Genomic DNA, 20,320 nt, shown 5'->3' on the forward strand with positions numbered 1-20,320 from the left:
ATCTGCCTCCATACATTCACGCACAGAGGCAACGAGCACACATTTGCATAAAATTTGTCTGCCAACATTTCCCTTTGGTTTGAGCAGGAAATGTGGTTTCTCTGTAAACGTGTAAAAAAAAAAAAATTAAAAAAAAAAAAAAACACACACAACCCCCCCCCCCCAAAAAAAAAAAAAAAAAAAAAACACCAAACAAACGAAAAAATAACCAACATCAAATATTAAAGAGGACACTGATGTTACCACAAACCAAGGTTTTTAATTTTTCTGTGAACAAACTGTGGACAGCACAGATATACAAGATAGAGGTATCCAAACATGTCAAATAACAATATTTATTAATATCATTATTGTAACATTAATAACATGGAATGTACTACCTTCCATTCACATTTTTGAACTTTTAGATTATTTTATGAAAGATGTCATATAAATAAATAGCTCTCTCACCTCTTTCTGACACCTATATGAATATAGTCTCTTTGAATATAGATGAACAGGGGAGAAGGATGGCAGAATGACCAGGTAAAAGAGGAGAATGGAGGGCGTGCTCTCACCGCCTCTCTTCCCGTGGACTCGCTTCTCATACTACTCCTGCTCTCTATGATAGCCCTCAGCCTAAACACGCACTCAGCAGAAGTGCATGTTTGCGTGTGCAAAATGACAACACTTTTCTTTGGAAATCAGACACAAGGAAACACTTCTACTGTCTCAAACTGCCTTTAATTTTTGCTGCCTACCCTTTTTTCTAATGGTTACTTAATGGGTTAAAACAGAACGGTGACAACGGGTAAATCACTGCATCATTCACACAGATGGCTTTTATGTTACTTGCAGGTCTGTTTCACATCCTGAGGATGGACGTACTCAACGGCCACATCGAAAAGCACCAGTGGCAGAAACAGGAAGGGGGTCCGATCAAAGACCAGCTACAATGAAGTCCAACTTTGACGATAAGAGAAGGAATTTCTCTCCCCTTTAATGCAGTCTGCTCTTCCTCCATTTGTTCAAGGTTCAGACAGTGTGTTATTGTGCCTCTGTGTTTGAACGGATGAATGTTATGTCAGTATTCAGTCTGTACTTTGGTTCTCCAGCTCAGAAATGATGGTGATCAGGTTCTGGAGACCAAAGATGTAGCCGCTGTCCTGGCCCTCGTGGACCACGCTGTCTTCCCGGTAATGTCTGCAGGTGGTGTGGGCAAAGTCTATCATTCTCACATCCACCACGGAGCTGTGCGTGTCTGAGCGGGACAGGTGAGCCTGGCTGATACCTGAGCTCCCGCTGCTGCTGCTACTATCACTAGATGTGGAGGGACTGTGTGGAAAACCAAGCGCACCTGCAACTTCACCCACCTCCTCCTCCTCCTCCTCCTCTTCGTCCATTTCTGGCTCGGCTTGCACCTCCTCGTCCTCATCATCCTCATCTTCTTCCTCTTCAGAGAGCCCGTCCTCAGTGTGTCGGCGTGTGTGTTTTCTGTGTGGAGCTCCATCATAGATGATGAGCAGAGAGCTGGAGTAAAAGCGGTAGGATTCGCAGGCCTCCAGTGCAGCCTGCATTTCTCTGAGCCTGCTGAGCACCGGGGAAAGGAGTTCGTGTCGCAGACGCCGACCGCTGTGGAAGAATTGGAACAGAGCCTCCTTGAAGCCCACAAGGGTCAGTTTACGGCCATGGTACTTGTTCATAAACATCAGCTGATCTGTGTCACTCTGGTACACCTGTAGTGATGAGAAAACATGGAGAGGTTGAAAAAGCTGGAAAAGTTCACAGACTCTCAAACATCCGCATTAAAATGGCTATAGAGTGTATCTGCAGTCAATCTTTCCACCTCACCTAGATATTTTGGGCCTTATTCAAAGTTTTCAAACAGACAGACGTGTTCTCGTATAATTAAAAGGCCAGCGTGTTTCAGGCTAGATGGCTATAAAACAAGTTAATCAGATTACAATAGGAACTGTTGCAGATTTTGTAGCATTGTAGGGTAAAAGCATTAACTTTTAACAGTCGCAGTCTTGGGCACTAAAGCTGGATTACCCACATAAACCACCAAGACATTGTTTCAAATTGTGTTTTCAGACAATTGACAAACAGCTGTAATGTTTTAAATGGGTGAGCCTTCTGTCTGTTTCCGGTTTTTACGCTAAGCTACAAGTCAGCTTATACAGCATTCAATAGACAGACATGACTCTTATTTCATGTAGCTATATTTCCCCCAAATATCATCTTCTATTTCTTTTCTATTTCTTTAAGAGTAAGAAATGAGTATAGACAATAGCGTTTGCCTGAAAGCTCACCTGCATGCCACACAGACGGACTCCTATTAAGGCTGATGTGCTCTGCTGGCACTTGCGTATCTGCATGGCCTTCTTCTCCTCTGAAGCGTCGTCTCCATGCTGTCGCGTGCCCATCTTTAGGTCCAACACGCACGGCACTGTGTGCCGCCAGGTCAGGTTTTCAAGCAGAATGAATTCTGAGAAAATGAGTCAAGGAAGACAAGACAGACAAAACACTACCTTCTTCTGGACTAACCAGTTTTAAGTTCAACCTGCTGGACGAGGCTGAATGAGAAAACAACAGAACTGAGCGTTGTCTCGAAAGATTCAGCTCCCGTTAACATTTGCAATATGTAAAATCAAATCAGAGCAACATCAGGTAACCGATAAGAGTGCTTTTGAAATGCAATGCCATAGAACAGAGAACAGAATAGCTGCACAAGTATTAGATAACGGGCAGCAGGAACCTAATCCACTGATAACCGTAATCTGGTGGCTTACTTGGCCAGGACTCATGCCATGTACACTGGCCTGGAACCTACAATGCATTTCATTGCAATCCCCCCCCCAAAAAAATAAATAAATAACATTACGTAGCTTTTCTCTGCAGTCACATATGAGCCAGTTTCAAAAGAAAACTCAGTCAGCGAAAGGATACTGTACTGGTTGCGGTGTTTAGCATTCTCCTTCATCCTCTGCAGGTGCTGCTGGTGACACTTGAGGCTCCAAGGGTTGTGTTTGAGCTGTGGGACAGCGTTACTGTGGCTGTCCTCTAGTCGGTAGTAGAGCACCTCGGCCTGCTTCAGCCACTCCAACTCCATGTCCTCCTGCAGCTTTTGAACACTGAATGAAAGACAGGGAAAGACAGCAACGACTGTAGTTACACATGGCTAAAGAGCAGGAAATGGGGAGTAAAGTATGGAGAAAGAAAAAATTCCTGGAAAGAGGTACAAAGTGGAATCTTTCGCTCGCCACCATCCATGCATTCAAACATCAGTTTTCCTTGTTTAACCCCAATAATCCCTCCCCAGCGCAGGGCTAACTAAGTCAAAGTTTTCCTTTTGTATAAAGGCATTAGAATGAATCTATTGCAATTATGCAACAATGACTCTTTGACCCTCTCTCCAAGGATCAGCCTCCAGCTGTATTTAAAGACAGTTAGGCTTACGATTACGAGGCTAACTTTACGATCAGTCAGTGTGTGCATCATAAGTCGTGATATGTCTCTACAGCTACATTCACGGAAAATTTAAAGTTGGTTATAACGTAATACGGGTGCATAACGGCTCCTAAACCATCTTTAATTTCTTTTACATGAGCAGTGAGATCAGCATGAAAATGACTCACTTTGCTCCCACCTGCTGAGGCATCAAACACGTCTTGTCTTATCATGACTAACAGGTTCCTGAGTCAACTACTGTCTGTGATAGGGTATTTCCTTGCACCTCACCTCTTCTCCTTGTCTTTACGAGAGTTGAGGCTTCGGCCATCTTTGCTGTCCGCTAGCAGCGAGGAGGCCATCATTTTCCCCCACGTCATCATCTTACTCTTGGGGTCACAGTCCACCGAGTGCTCATTGTTCACCAGATCTGTGGCTGGGTCACTATCAAGGGGGTAGGCAATTAGGCAAAGATTCCCCTCCTCGTCCTCCTCGAAGCTCACGGACACCACACCTGAGACAGAGACAGAAAGGTACGTTTTAGACACAGACTCACTGAACAGTGATGGGAATTTGTTTCACAGGAATCTATCAAAGAGGATGACAAACTTAAAGGAAATCTCTTCACTGCTTTAAGCAGCACGATACAAAAGTATGACTGAAGTGGATGGTTGACGCACACTGAGCTCTAATCAACACATTCAAATAACAGCCCAAACACAAAAGACACCAGGCTATAAAAACTTAGGTCAGAATTCAGTTTATTGATTACCACCAATTATCTGAAGCAAACTAATCAATAGTATACATACACTGTAAACGTGTAGGAACCAGAAAGCCATGTACAGGAGAAAGCATCAGAAAATATATGCTTCTAACAAAAATAACAGGAGCTTCAGTGAGTCAGAAAAGTTTGGAAGATTCAAGTTCGGTAACTTCAACAGAAAAGATATATTTCCATAATTTTCCCATTTGCTTTTGTCCAAAACAGCTGCACCCGTTCCTCTTCATGCACGTCCCATGTATGGCTGAAGCACAAGCTGAGAGAAGGTGAAGCATGTAGCAAGCAAGTATGCCTCATTGTGAAGACAAATACAAATGGGGGAAACTGTTGACATGGAAAACAGTGCACAGGTGTCACGAAACAGTCAATTTACAGAGTGAATTTAACTTCATCACTTCTGGGGTTTGTTGGAACTATTATATGGGACAGCAAACTGAAGGCAGCACAGTGCTTTTTAGGATGACCAGAGACACGCGTTTGCTCTATATCACCTTACAATTCTCTGCTGGTGACACAAAAGAACCGGCTCCGCTGCTCTTTGAGGGAGGGTCTTAGATAGCATTTAAAGAGGATCTGCTGTAGTGTAACGTGAAGGGAAATAAGGACACAGTAGCAAAGGGCTTTGCTGTAAAGAACAGGCCTTTCTGCTGTAACTCATAGTTTAATCCCTTTAATCCATCACACTCTCTGAATGAAAGAATGAGATGAATGCAGGAACAATGTTGGCTATGTAAATAAGAGATGGTATGTTTAACCGGTCCAACAGTTTCTGCTTGCTATCGTCACTCACTATGCCTCATATTTGACAACCTTTAAAACAAAAAGAAAAAAAACGTGGGAGTGACTCAAACGTCAGTGAAATAATACAAAGGCATTCAGTGGTTTTGTGAGGCACCATCTACGTTGACCTTTGCAGGTGATGACCTCCAGCAACTGCCTGAATTTCTGGATCCAAAGGAGGAAGAACCTCACATAGTTCCCTTTTCATCTCATTGGTGTGTTGCCCGGTAAAAAGAAAGAAGTAAAACAACACAAAAACAGTGGCTCGCAATTGCTACCCTGACTTACCTTCAGTTCATCACTCAGCTAGCCAAGCAGCACAATTGAAAGGCCCGTTTGTCCCAATTACAACCTCAGCTACAGCACCCTCCTGTGGCACAATGCGGTATAAACCTGGCAAGCGCCTGCTTGTGCAGACATGGGCATCTCTAGTTCCTAATAATCTAAAATTGCACACTTGACACATGCAAGCAGGCTCTGCACACATCTATCCCTATCTGATGTATGTATGCACAAAAAAGAAGTATGCACGTAAAGAAAGAGACATGCATGAAAAAACACAGTAGTTGTCATTACCTCTGTACTGGGGGGTAAACCTCCTCATTGCTGCAGGCAGACTTTTGTAGAACTGATGCTCGCGGGGAATGAGAGGCTTGCAGATGGTCTGCTCTCCAAAGCGTAGGACGCAGGAATGTCCCCCGACCTGGTGCACGAAGGGCTCAAGCATCACTCCCTTCTCCATGTAGCACTGCTGGTGCTGCAGCTTGTTCTGTTGCTTTTGTTTTTGCTCCGCATCCATGACCTCCTGGGCCTGAGCCTCCACAGCCGGACTCATCCTCCTCTGGCCCTGACCACACTGCCGCGGGCATTAGACTCCTGACGCACGCACCAACAATATGGTGGGGGCCCTTTCCGGCAGGGACTCGCACACACTCACGGGCTACAGATCCCCAGAGGACTAGTCCTAACACGCTGCATTAAAGATCGCAGTTTGTTTTTATGAGTTATTCCCGCGGTGCTTTCCGAAGCATTTGCTGTGATGGTGATCTGCTGCGCCGATGCTCTCACTGATACTGCTGCTCGAAAACAAAGGACAGGAAGGAGGAAGAGAAACAGAAAACACGACTCAGGTTTACTGAATATTCAATTCCTTTCGGCTCCTTGCCTTACAGTCCTTGTAGCCGGGTAGAAAAAAACAAAACAAAGCCGTCTTATGTCCTTTATATATTAAGGTTTGGAGTTGTGCTGCTGCGGCAGATAAGGCGACCAGACACAGCTCCTGCTTGTGCCTTCTCCGCAGACTCGACGCCTTATGACAGACGAGAGCTGGCTCGCTACTGGTAAAGCTCTCAGGAGCCTGACACTCGGCCCGCCCTATCACAGGCAGCCCACCAATCACGTGCATCTAAAGCAGGTTGTTGGGTGGCAGCCCAGAGAAGCAAGCAAACAAAGACAGGGGTGGGAGGGGGCAGTCTGGGTGAAGGGAGAGAGGAAGAGGAGAATAAAAACAAGGAGGGAGGGCAGAGCTGAACTCAGCTGTTTCTCTGCGCGACAGCGGGGGTTTTAACAAACTGGCAGAATAAGCACCAGCATTTCCTTAAAAGACGTACGGTGTGGGGGAGAGAAGCACAGAACTAGGACAGGAGTTAAACACACAAACTGACATCCAATGCAAAACGGCAGTCAAATATAAGTAAAAAAGTCAAACTAGACTCCTGGATGAACAAGTAGCTTTGCTCTTCCAGGAAAACATGCAAAAAGGAAGACGCCTCGAATTTAATGTCACTCTTAGGAGATTTTTTACATACTTGTAATTGTTCCTCATACAATTTACTGCATAGCAGAAATTTAGGTTTTCTGTAATTACTGCTAAAAAAATAGTTAACTTTAATTTCTTTAAAAATATTGCAATTTAACAAACCACCTTTCACATTTTAGCAATAACAGGGTAGCAAAGAGCATGATTAAAAATGGGGGACCCCTCTCTTCAGTTTACAATCTATATTGAAGCGTTGTTGATAGTAAAGCCGGTGTTGTGCCAAAAAGTGATTGTCTGCCAAAAACTGATTTCCGGTATTTGCCAAAAACTGATTGCTCGTATTTAAACTGCTATAAGTAACTTGTTGGCCTATAATATGTGAAACATATGTCAAATGCATCCCTCATGGATGACACAAAGTCATATTGAGCCACAAACAACATTCGTGTAACAAGGTAGAAGCCGCAATCAGTTTTTGGCAGCGACTTTTATAGAACCTTTATTTATGCAGTTAAAAAAAAACTCATTAACATTAAAAATGTCTTTTGTAAGAGTAAGACAGCAGAAATGGCAGCAAATATTACAATAGTTCTGTAAAAATATTGTAAGTGGGGAAAAAGGACCGGATTGGTTATAATGTGAGTACAATAACACAGAGTTATAAAGATACTTGAAAAAACAGATAATCTTTTAATTCTATATATAACCCCTTTGTAAACGCTGTTCACCGAAGTCTATTTACCAACATACGTAAAGATATTACACATAAAAAATACACGGAAACATTGGAAATCACTTTTTGGCAGGCAATCACTTTTTGGCACAACACCGGCTCCATTCGCATAATCTTCTACTGTTTTCAGTGATTTCTTCAGTCGCTGTTGGCTTCAGAGCTGTGTTGTTATGAAGTAAAGGCGTTGGTAGGAGTGACGTGTAAGGTTTCTAAGAGCTTGTGCTCTGACTTGAGTGGAAACTATAATCCTCATCTTGCACTCTCCCAGACCTCCTTGACATAGATTATCGTAGCAGGCAAAACAACATCTGATTAAACCAGTCGCTCACTGCTAACTGCAGTGAGGCTAACTTTAAACTGCTGACGAGGAACGCGTGTAAGTGCACAGTGTACTATTCCCAAAACATATAAATGCATGTTTGCCGCCTCCAACATATCATAACATGTTTTGTGTGCACATACCAGTGTGTGCTTTAAGTTAGAGATGGTGACTGGCTGGGGTTGTAGGAAAAGAGTCAGCACTAATCTCTCTAATCCTGTCTCCTGGAACAAAAGGGGAAATGGGCCATGATAAACAAGCAGGGAATATTCCCAGTTAAATAAACGAGTATGTTCAGTGCAATTACCTTTTTTTGTGGACAAACGATAGGGTGGGGCAGCCACCGACTTTTGCACATCTCCCTTTTATCTGTGAGCAGTGAGGCTGAGGCTGCTAAACTAAAACACAAATGAAGGTCAATGGCGTGTTTCTTTGTAATTTTAGAGAAAGGTTGCTGTCTTAAATCCCGATTTGATTGTAAAATCATACAATGCTATATGTCAACTGAAGCCTAAAGCAACATTTGAGCAGTGGCACTGAGATCTTTGATTAAACAACAATTTTATGATCCTGTACTGGTCTTGCTGTTCAAATACGAAACAACATCAGTGCCAAGACTTGCATTGTCCACTATATTTAACATGAAACGGGAGATGAAAACGACAGTTGACAATGTCATAAAATCATGAAACAGCGTGCTGGCATTCGTTTACATTTAAAGCTACAGGAGGCATGCTGTTTGAAGCTATAAGAGTTCAGGCATGCTTTTTATTTCCGACAGTTCAAATGAGCACAAACAGAAACAAACATGATCTAATTCACACAACAAATTACTTTTTAAGTTACGCAGAGGAATTTAAAATGTATGATAGGATGCACTAGAACAAATCTAAAAAGACAAACATGAGAGACAAGTGTCTGTGAAGGTTCTCAGTCATCCAGGTCATTGTAGTCAACATCAGAGACAAGTGTAAGGGACTGCTATGACCTTGAAAGTAATGAGCCATGCACAGCATGGGGTAGTTAACAGGGGCTTTTCACAGTGATGCCGACGCACGTGTCAGTCACAAACAGAGAAATGAGATATGAAATATGCAGGTGACGCAAAGTCCCAAATCCAACCCCTCACCTGTACGGACAATTTAACAACTGCACAGTCAAAATAACGTCTCTTGATGAGGTGATAAGGTCTTGTGCTGCTGAAAAAAGAGGCCAGATTTTAATCTGTGTACCACAGAACATGAAGAAAACAGCTTTGCAAATCAAAAACGTGAATCTTAATCCCCAGTAAACTCAAAACACAGAGACAGGGGCCCTTATGGAATGGAAAGAAGAACAAAGTGAATATCAGCAGTCGATCATCAGGCAGACAGGCCATCAAACTTCACTCAAAGCTATTTGTGAAGCTCAAGTTCAAACTCTTTATATGTACTATTGGAGCTGTTGCCATGGAAATTACACAAATACTGAGCCTACACCATGTCCGCTACACTTACCTTGTGTATTTTATACTAATTGACTCGCTTACATTTATATAGATATTTATTAGCAAAAATATGAATTTATATTTGGACAACATTTGCTTTTCTCTTCATTCCAAAAACACATCTTCTCAAATATAAATATGCCTTTGCCCGACTGAACACATATTAAGCAAATACTTAGGCAAGAAGATCTTGCAAAAAGTACACAAGAAAGACCAGACGAACCTTTTCTTCTTTTTGTGCTGGAAAAGTAACCGTCTATGTTTACACCTTTACCTTAAATCCCTTTCAACTTCACCTTCTGTGTCATTTTCAAAGTCATACAGACACCTGTCTAAGCATCCTTAACTATATGATTAACAAGTACAGCATGATCAAAGGGCTCACTTAGCAATCTTAATTGGTGAGCTTTTATCTATCAACAAAATACGGCAGCCCAGAAGATACAGTGAGCGCTGGTATGTCACTGAGGACATTGGGTGATTGATGGGTCGATTCAAGGCTGCAGTAGATTTACAAGGCTTTATATAACGTGACTGTTCTAAAATTATAATCAGAAGACATGTTTGGATAGTTTCACTATTTAAAAATGTGATAGGCTGTGGAGTGCCAACTGACAACTGAATGAGCAATTTGTGAGTTCTTTAAATACCTTTTTGTTCACACCTTGTATTTCTCATTGCAGGCTTTAGGTCAAGTATGGAGGCGTGAGTGAGCAGGAGAGTATGTAGAGAAAATCTGGATTTACAAGTTATTTGACTTTGTGTACTTCTGTGACTGTCATAGACAGTTTTGTTCTTATGTGTTTTATGTGAGATTCCCAACTTAATAGCAATCAAAGACACATATAATCTTTTTGTTTTCCAATTTCAACATAATTTATGCTGAATTTACCATTAAAAATTATTGGTTGATTCTCAAATGTTATGAATTTTATTTTATTTAAATTCAATGACAACATATTCTTTGCAAATAATTTATTGAATAATTTTTTTTTACCGCATTTTGATTTTCCTTGCTTTCCTTTCCAATACTATAATTAGCAAACAAAATCCATTTTAAATTTATAAATACCTACATAAATAATTTATATACAACATAAAAAGTAAAGGACCACGTACAGAACCATGTGGAACACCACATGTGACACTTACTGGTTGTGACCTTGTATTATTTACATAGACATATTAATACTGATCTTCTAAACAACTGCTTAACAAACTATCTGCTGTCCCTTATTCCATACATTTCTAACCTTTTCAATAATAATCTGTGGTCAGGGATGTCAAATGCCTTGTGTAAGTCCAGAAATACCACAACTGCATGTAAGACTCTATTTGTTCCCAAACTAAACTTATGTACTTATAAACAGTCTGGACTAGATGTCTCTATTAGGATGAAAATTATAGAGAAGGCTCTTGAATGAGCTCAGGCGGGATGGGTCGCTAGGATCTTTTTCCTTGTAGTCATACAGACGAAAAATATAGAGGCATCAGTGGAGAACATGAAGTACAAAGTAACAAGAAGCATGGTTTTACTTAGAGAGAACACCCCCTAAAAATCTTAAAAACTTTTTTGTACAACCAAGGACATTTTATCATTAAATATTGTTTATACACAGTATTTTTTTTCAGGTTCTACATTACAAGTCTGATGTGTTGACCTTATGTCCTGCAAGTGCTTAACAAGATTTAGGATGAGACATAGTGCATAATCTTAATCAGGTGGCACGCGTCTGAATTTTTACTGGATCAATTTGCACAATGAACACATGCAAGGTACAACGACTCACATTCAGGTGTGCAGAACCCAGGCATCATGCATGCTGACAGGAACAAACACAGAAATGCATACATGGATAAAGCAATCGAAACAAACAATCAAAACATCTCACTACACAAGCTTGTACATATTCTGATATACCTGATCTGGCACACGGCATGGCCACAGTGGAAAAAGGATAATCTTACCTGTGTGGAGATTTACGGGGTCAATTTTCAGACTGATCACCTCGCTTTGAGCCCGATAAACCTGGTAATCAAATCCTCATGGGCCACCAAACACCTAATCCAGCACTAAAAATACCACATGCTGTTAGCAATTCAGAACAGAAAGTAGCTATTTATAAAACGAAGTCTGCACCATGCCAAAAGCAACAGACAATTATACACAGGAATCACACTGAGAGGAAACAATTCAGTGGCTGCCACTATGGCCAATGAGGGCAGACATAGAAGACTTATCGTTGTACCTACTGGTCAAATTTCAACCATGGCTGTACAGTCTATTTTTGGTCTTGTCCTTTTTGTCATGCATGCAAACAAACATGAAGCTGTCAAAATGATTACACATAAAGGAAGAAACTCTCAGCCACTCTCTGAGCAGGATTCTGCCAGAGGCAGCTGTCTGCCATAACTGGTTGGTAGACGAGCAGAAGCAACAATAAACACAAATAATAAACAGAGCAAAACACAAACCACACAAGACAGAAGACAGACTTCAATAATGTGCAAAAGCAGCATGTAAAGACATGGGAATGGAGAAGTGCTCAGCACCTCATGGGAAGCATTCAGCAGTCTAAAGGCTTTTACACGCCAGGCGCACAAACATGTGTGAATGTTTTGTGTGCTAAAAATATTTTTCAGACTCTTCCACTCTTAATGCAGCTGTTCAAATCAACCGTGTAATTTTGCTGGACGAATCAGACACACAGCTATACGTTGCTCTGGATCAATCGTCTCTCTGAAATGATTTCTCTGCCTCCTCAGATGTCCTAACCCTGCCAACAAAAGCTCAAACTTCCCCATTGAAATGCTAAAATATGTACAAAAGTGGTCATGATACAGCTTTAACTCCTAGATCAAACCATGAAATTCTCCCTGCTCCTGCCTTCTCTTGAAAATTGTATGAACCCAGAATATCAGGTTCTTCCTTTTCTTGTTTAGAAACATCAGGACCGGCTCATCACTGCTTGATGTCGACGCAATATCTTTTTTTTTTCCACAGTGCATATTTTGAGGACAAATTTTTCACAAAAACACAAGCCTTTGGTGTGGATTTACAAGTTTGCATCCAAAAAACTGGGAATTTCTCGTCATCTTTTTTTGTAACGTGCTCTGTAATGGCCTTAAGGCCTCTGGCTCCGTCTTTCCTTTTGTAATTATTAAGGCGCTAATAAAATAAAGCAAATATGGGAAAATTGCAGGAGCTCTCTTTCTATTCCCTGTTAGTGCTCATTTCTTTTTTGTGCATATGGATATCAATAAAAGAAGATTTTTAAACTTTTACAGCTAAAGGATGAGCACGGTTCTTTCTATCTGTTTAACAAGTGTGTACATAAATGGATGTGGGTGTGAGCAATAAGGGCATTGCACTCATACACACACACAGGCTGGACCGGTTTCTCTGACCAAACCATGTTGAGTGTAAAGATGAGGCATCAATATTTCCATTTCCAAATTAAATGGCTTATAAATAATTTTTAAACAATTACACAGTATGTTACCAGATGTTTTGACTTGTAAAAAACTAAGAAATTCAAAAGGACAATTTTTGTAGACCTAATTTATTTATTTATTTATTTTTTATGTGTATTTGGTTCAGGGCAAGAAGATGTGCAATAAATATGATTTGCTGGAGCATGAAAATAACAAAGAACTCTGGAGTGCAAAAAGTAGGGCAGCTAGAACTTGTTCTAGAAGACACCAATCCTTTGCAAGTGGCAAATGATCCAGCATTAATTAGCTAATTATTTAGTCTCAGTATAGTGCCAAGAGGATGGCATGTCATCCTAAATCAAGCCTTTAAAGTCTGTCTAACGAGATAGATGCAAAACTCTTTTCTGACTTGTCTTTGGTCGTCTAATTAATTAAAACAGGATAGAGGACTGACAATGCTTCTTAGTATAATACGGTCTTCCCAGTAACTGTTAATCCAGGAGTACTGCCAAAGTTTGTGACTGGATGGCGAGTCACTGACTTAGGGGAGTGCTTGTGAAGCCGTAAAGCTCAGCAATGTACAGGAAATGAGAACGTAGACGTCACGTACTTCCTGGATTAAGCTTTGCCACATGCTTAAAGTGTCTCTCTTTCACACACACACAGACACTGTGACACAGAAGCATTCGAGAGAGACTGAGCTGGCTCCAGTCCATTGACACAATGCAGGTTACCAGCTCCTGTCTGACACAGAACTGCTAATGGACTCCTGGGTGCTGCTTAACGTCTCATGAACACAGCAGTTTCATTGAAGGAAACAACTCATCACTAATTTGACAGCACAATAAGTCAAAAGGTGCAGATTTTGTCATTAAGCTATGATACCCAGAAATACTTTTAAGAAAAGGTCACTATATTATTCAAATAATGTTTTCATAGATATTATTTTCACAACTGGTAATGTTAGCATATCAGTGACATTGAACCCATAGTCCATACGGATTTATCCGGGTCTGGGATTGTGCTCATACAGGCCTTGCATGAACTTTTCCCATGGCTAACTGGCTGAGTTCCTCCACTGCAGCTGAGAAAGGTCAAAAGGCATTGGCACGCCCACACTCTCTGATTTAGTTTTCAAAAACTAAAGAATGAAGATTATAACAGAGATAGAACAGCAGTTCTATGGCATGGCTGTTAAAAAAATTACTGGCTTTTGTTAGTTTTTCATAAACATTTTAATAGATCCATTATTGGCTCTCTGTCTTTGCCAGGAAGCTTGGAGTCGGGCAAGATGCTGAAAGAAATAATGCCTGTCATACAGGACTTAAGGCATCTCGTCAACTTGTTCTTTGCACGGTGGCTGGAAGCCCTCATTCTGCTAATCCTATAGATAGGGCTCTTGACATAGTAGCATGTCAACAACACTCATCACTCCTCCTTTGCCTTAAGGGACCATGACAGTGTCGGTATTTGAACTGTTTCCAAGACAGACAACAACAACATTTTGCAGATGCTGCAGTTGTAAATGCACAGCCCAGTGATTAATGGGGGTTTTTGTATTTTTTTTTCTTTTTACTTTTGAATGCAGTATCAATAGTTTTCCAGCAGTAATTTATTTGTAATAACAATGTAATTACAATGTCATTATACAAGCTAAGAAGCATCAAAATCTGCTCTGATGTTCCTTCATACACAGGCACAGTCAAGTGTTTCCATTTCTGTTACACGTTCTATAAAAATAACTAGCACACAACTAACCCGCATGGGTTTGCACGTGTGCTTGAATACCGTATGTGAATTACTGACATTATCCCACCTCCGAAGTGTGTCAACTCCAGCTATCTACCGCTTTGCACAAGGTGACGGAACAGAGCGAACGCTAAACATCATTTAGTACAACAGCGCATTTCTCAGACCTAATAAAAACATACACACACGTCTTTCACCTACAGGAATAGCACACATATCCCTCATCGTAAACCTTTAAAAGCTGTGATCTGACATAAACACCATGGAATGTCCTCAGTGTAATCTTTATAACAAGGCTCCATGCAGACACTTACACACTAATGTGCACAGCCAAATGCAGCCATTTGGATACAGCTACTTTCTACCCAACAAGGACATGCGCCATAACAAGAGGTGACAGCACACTGTCCAACCACGTGCATCTCTGTTTATGTCTTTATAAGGAAGGGCCAGAGCCATACTTAAAAGAGGCAGTAATTTTAGTAAACAAAGAAAAAAGAAACAGTGGAGTGAGTAATATTTAGATGAAAAAGAAGAAAAGAGAGATGTGGAGAGAGGACTGAAGGATAATCGTATGAGTAAAGTCAGACATACTAATGGCTGAGACCTGCTATCATATTATTAAAAGAAATGTGACCACAGCCCTGAAGGCAAGAGTACCCTTCCAGGACACTTTACACTGTAAACTAACTCGGCATGAAGAAGGCCCACACAGCCTCAGCTCTTGCTGACTGCTGCCCAGATGAATATTAATCCTTGGAAAAAACCCACACACGTGCATAAACATAATACGGTAAGATCAGACTCTAATACGGTGTCCACTTACAGCAACTTAGAAGCTTGGTGCTGACTGACCTCAAGTACATGCACATACTATTAGATGCACATTATTGTGATGGGAAACAAAAGCTTGCTGTGGTTCAGTGATAGTCTGCCTAATATTTTGACTGCTGCTCACACGGCTTGCAGCACAGGCTGCATGTGAACTCTGTGTCTCACACTGATGAAAGCACTGACATCACTGATGTCAGCTGTAAAATACTTGTAGTTGTTAGTTTATGTTTATTTATTTACCCTTTACTGGACCTGCTTAAGTGATGACAACCAAACAGCTTTTTTATTGGTATTAAACTGTATAATTTAACTGGAGAACACAAATAGGACAACCAGTTCTAAATCTGTAAGTAGGTCAAGAAGCAGTCAATTAGAAGTGATTCACATAATTGCAAAGACCAGAAACTGCTTTCAAAATGTACCAACAAGCATCCCCGTGGCCTTAATGTGCAGATTTTTGTGGCAGGGCAGAAAAAGGTCAGCGTGAAGATGCACTCCAACGCTCCACTGTAGCACAGGTACAACAGCACAGAAATGTCTAGCGAGGCACTGAAATGCACAGTGGGTTCAAGTGTGTGTGGGTGGGGACGTTGGCTGCTACAAAGCAGCGTGGGCTGCACTGGCAACAGTGCAGCATGTTTCTGTGCCATAGATTGCTCTGCACTGCAGTGGTTGTGTGTGCACGTGAGAAACAGCGCACATGTCAGAGGATTACAGATGAGCCCATCCACATCCCCCTCCAAAGGATCCTCCTCCCATACAGAAACTACACCCCTTCCCGTACTAATGCAGCCATCATTTCAATCTCTTTGTCAAGTGAACATCCAGTCCTCAATCTTCCCCCAAAACAGCAGCATTTATCCAACATAATAAGCACTTCATCCTCTCAAAGCAAAAGACTAGCCAGCAAGATGACACAGTACAGATTACACTCAGTCCACAAAACTGATGCCTAAAGGAGAAGGAAACTTCCATTTTGGGACAAAATGGGATGAAACTTCAATACCCGCTGTTAACCTCTCATCCTCCACTTCATTTAAAACTGAAATGACCTTTCTGACTCTCCACCCATTAGTGTGGCTGCTTTTATCCTAATATAAAGCTCTGTACCTGGATAATGAGCAGTGGAGGTGACAGATATGCAGGGTTGTGGGGAGGCTGATGAATCAGAAGATGGTCTCTAAGTGGGTGCTGATTGTAAGCCTGGCGCTGGTCCAAAGGGGGTCTACAGAATACCTGGGGCCCATGGAGGTAGAAAAAAGGAAATCTAAGTGATGTACAACAGAAAGCTTATTATACCCTCCCAATCTTTAACAGTTAGCCAGATAACATCTGTAACAATCAATGAATATAAAGAAATAAAAATATATGTAGGGGGGTTAACAGGTTAATATATAGGGATGTAAACAGGAAACAGATCCTCTCTAGAATGACCACAAACTGAACAGGAAGCTATGTATAGCAATCCTGTGGCTCTTTTACACTCGTAACTTTATCTTTCCTGCAAATATTTTGTTAGAATATGAACTAGCGTCACTTTTGCAAGTACACTTTGCTGAATTTAACCATGGAGCTACATGCTGTTTACTGCATTTTGCTATTAAAAATAAATGCTTCATAAATAAGGTTAAAGACAGTTTGTTAGGTTAACCAGACTGACGTCTGGCAACTGTTAATGTCAGATATAAGGAGGAATCAAAAAGTTGTGACTCCAAAAAATAGTAAGAAATGTACCTGATTTAAATTTGGTCGACATCTCCTTTGAGGTCTTACAGAAATGGTGCCATTTTCAGATACACCATTCAAAGTTGAGTCTTGACTATTTGCATGTCTGTAATTTCACCACAAACCTCAAAATATGGTGGAGCTGGCTCCCAATCTACACCCCATCTTTGTGTCTGCTTTGTCCAGGCCTGAAGGCTAAGCCTATCTGCCCTAATTTCTTCATAAGGCTTAATTGTCTTTACCCAAAATAGAAATAAGTTTTCTATTTTGATACAGCAGAAGTGATCCAGTGCACATTACAGATGCATAAGCCCAAGTAATACGAATGAGCCTTCCTCTATCTTAAAACAGCAGCATCAAACTGAATGTACATTCCCAAACAGGTTGGGGATGCACATGAACATAACTGTAATTTTGCATCTTAATCAAAGATAATGATGTGCTTTACTATTTGATTCATTTTTTTGAGCTTTTCTAAAAATGTTAATTCAAAAATGCATGGATTCAAACATTAATTATATTTTAGCATTAAAAATGTCATTTTGATTAAAGAGCCTGTGCATACCTGTGGATTAACCATTATAGAAACATGCAATTTCTTTGGTAATTATCTGTATTGTTAATTAATTTATAAGTTTAGTTTATTAATTTACCTCCTGCAGGACCTGACATCCACATATGTGGACATCACATGGGTTTGTCTAGCCCAAAATACTAAATTCTGCTCAACAAGGGCCTGATATCCCTTACGAGCAATGTTCCCTCTAATTTTTCATGTGTCGGAGCGAACACACAAACTCCCTGAGCGGTCCCTTGGACCACTGTGAGCAACATTAGACGTGTGCACTGTGGTCACGCCAGCATCAGATCCATCCAAGTTACATGGTTTATTAAAATAATCAAATTACAGCATTTATGTTAGACTATTTTTTAATTAACTGCTTTAGCCCACTTACAATGAAATTTTTAAAAAGTCTTGTTCATGACTTGTGTCGTATGTTAACACTATTGCAAGTAAAAAATAACTTGAACTCCTTTTTTTTAAATAAAGCTCTGACTTGTATTACGAGTATGAGTCTGTGGTCTGTGAGAGAGTCTGTAACTCCAAAATACAGAATATAATGACCAATGTTGGGCAATTAATTATATAGTTACTTCTTCAAAAAAGTAACTGAGTTTTGCAAACAACAAAGTTTTTTGCAGCTGTTTACCTACAAATGCAGCCAAGGCAGTTTTTAAATAAACATTTCAAACTATTTACAGAACAATCAGCTGTTCTGCATCAAATCTGATGCCACACAAATTATTTGTGCCACTCCAAAAATTTATTTCTGTCCACTATGAGATAAAGGAGAACAACAGCCTGATACCTGCAGGCCTGACAACAGGAGATGTATCACTCCTGTAACACCTGTAACATTCAGCAGTCACCTCATTGTTCTGACACACACAACAAAACTATTGACTACACTACACACTAACTACACAAGACAACACACTAACTTTAGACTCCAAACATGCTAAATGTCGCAAATCTCACACATCTCAAAACACCGCCGTAACTTCCCTCTTCCTAAACAACTAAATGCCATGTTGCCATATCATTTTTTGATTGGTCGACATGGTGCATTTTTCCACCAATAGGAAAGGCTGCGGGTTTTTGGTTTTGTTTTTGCTCACAGGCGGAGTGCTTTCGAGTGCTCTCCTTATAAAACTTCGTTTTACCGTTTCTCCACACAGTAAATACAAACAATGATAGTATTCAGGAAAAAACAAACAAACATTGCAAACGTGGCTTCACTCCACATCAGCCGCTTTCCTAGTTAAAACACCCGTGTCGACACATAAGGACGCTGTCATAGCCTGTCAACGACGCTGATTAGCTGCATATATACGAATGTGAATCGCATCATTGGCTGGAGCAGCCAGTCACCAGTCACTTACTGACTCACACTTCAAAACAGAATGAATTGCTAACGTATTTATTTTAATTTCAATACAGGTTAGATTTTTTTGTGCGCATGCAGGACATTCTGCCACTGCTCTATCGAAAATTAAAACAAATGCCCTCATATGTGGATATCCGGCCCTTGTAGAGCAAAATCAGGTAAAAGATAATTCTTTGTTTTTACATTCATCAGGTCCCAATCAGCCCAAATAGCAAAGAGAAATTAAAAATACATGCCACGAAAGACTTTGGGTCTTTCGAGGGTAAATTAATACATTAATACATTTATTTTTATGATAAATGTATTCATTTATGAATTTTTCTAAGACACATTTAATCACTCTATTATACGGGCTCATTAATATTTGACTCATTTTATAAACCAAAGTACTATTGGACAACATTTCATTTTATTTTCTTGATAATGAAAGGGCATCCTCCTCGTACAACCTTAACACAAACAGATAATGAGTAACTTCACAAATTGTATTTTATGTAGATCCTATGACTTAGTACCAAATAGTTTTTGACAGCATCCTGTGCTTTCATGAGGAAGTATAGATGGATGAAAGAAGAAAATGGTATAAAAGTTTCTCAGATATATATATTCACAGTATAGGTTTGAGTCATCTGCAAATAAGTCCAAACTATTCATTACTATGACAAAAGACAGATCATCGCTAAAACAGGGACAAATCAATGAACGAAAAACCAACAAACAACACACTGCACTACAGTGAGGCTGCATGGCTATGTTATACTGTGAGGTGCATTTTGGATCCACTTGTCCCAAATATTTCTATCCTGACATAAGCAATCTCTGCCAGGATAACAATGACAACAACTGAATGGCTTGATGAGTATAAAAATAATGTCAATTAGATGTTACTGTCTATGCAGTGACCAAGCCATAACCCACCTCAATGAGAGATTTTGGATCAGTGTATTAGACTAGGCTCTTATCACCACAATCATCATTAGAAGTACCAAATGAGGTACTTTTGGAAGAAAGGTGTTCCATTACTCCATCTGATTTTTCTAAATGTGAAGTGCACTGAAGGTGGTTTGAAGCAGAGCGTTCTCACTCCCGAGGCGTAACATGTCGACGTTTTGTCACGTCCCGCGGCGTTCCTGAGGAACGCGAAAGGAGACCTTCGGCGTTCTTATGGTACGTGGCGGGTTATGGCTGGAATCCAGTGCAATGACGCTCCCGCGGTAGTAGACGTTCCAGCCCTGTATTCCAGCCCTAAACCTAACCTTATCCCTAGCCCTGACCATAACCTTATTCCTGACCTTAACCAGGACTTTAACGATGTTAAATAGCGTGTTTCTAAGCGAT

The 20,320-nt window shown here is 40.6% G+C and overlaps 1 protein-coding gene and 1 long non-coding RNA gene across 2 annotated transcripts; both read right to left on the minus strand.

Moving 5' to 3' along the window:
• Nucleotides 1–239: 239 nt before the first annotated feature.
• LOC146709021 (inositol hexakisphosphate kinase 2-like) lies at nt 240–6,318 on the minus strand. Its single transcript, XM_085455979.1, has 5 exons — nt 5,570–6,318; nt 3,721–3,943; nt 2,929–3,113; nt 2,292–2,467; nt 240–1,715 (listed from the first exon to the last, which is right to left on the minus strand). The coding sequence occupies exons 1-5, from the start codon at nt 5,826–5,828 to the stop codon at nt 1,071–1,073; spliced, it is 1,488 nt and encodes a 495-aa protein (XP_085312105.1). The 5' UTR covers nt 5,829–6,318; the 3' UTR covers nt 240–1,070.
• Nucleotides 6,319–7,952: 1,634 nt separating this feature from the next.
• On the minus strand, nt 7,953–9,641 carry LOC146709022 (uncharacterized). The gene is made up of 3 exons (XR_014920636.1): nt 8,934–9,641; nt 8,112–8,202; nt 7,953–8,028 (listed from the first exon to the last, which is right to left on the minus strand). It is a non-coding gene; the product is annotated as an uncharacterized LOC146709022 (long non-coding RNA).
• Nucleotides 9,642–20,320: the final 10,679 nt, after the last annotated feature.

The sequence above is a fragment of the Copadichromis virginalis genome, linkage group LG5 (assembly GCF_057382275.1).
Source record: "Copadichromis virginalis isolate Kocher_CV1m ecotype Utaka linkage group LG5, C_Virginalis_male_GT1.1, whole genome shotgun sequence".
NCBI lineage: Eukaryota > Metazoa > Chordata > Actinopteri > Cichliformes > Cichlidae > Copadichromis > Copadichromis virginalis.

Coding starts and splice junctions, on each gene's coding strand:
- LOC146709021 (XM_085455979.1), bottom strand. CDS start 5,828: ATGAGTCCGGCTGTGGAGGCTCAGGCCCAGGAGGTCATGGATGCGGAG. Junction 3,944..5,569: donor GTTTACCCCCCAGTACAGAG/GTAATGACAACT, acceptor TCTCTGTCTCAG/GTGTGGTGTCCGTGAGCTTC. Junction 1,716..2,291: donor TCCGTCTGTGTGGCATGCAG/GTGAGCTTTCAG, acceptor TCATCACTACAG/GTGTACCAGAGTGACACAGA.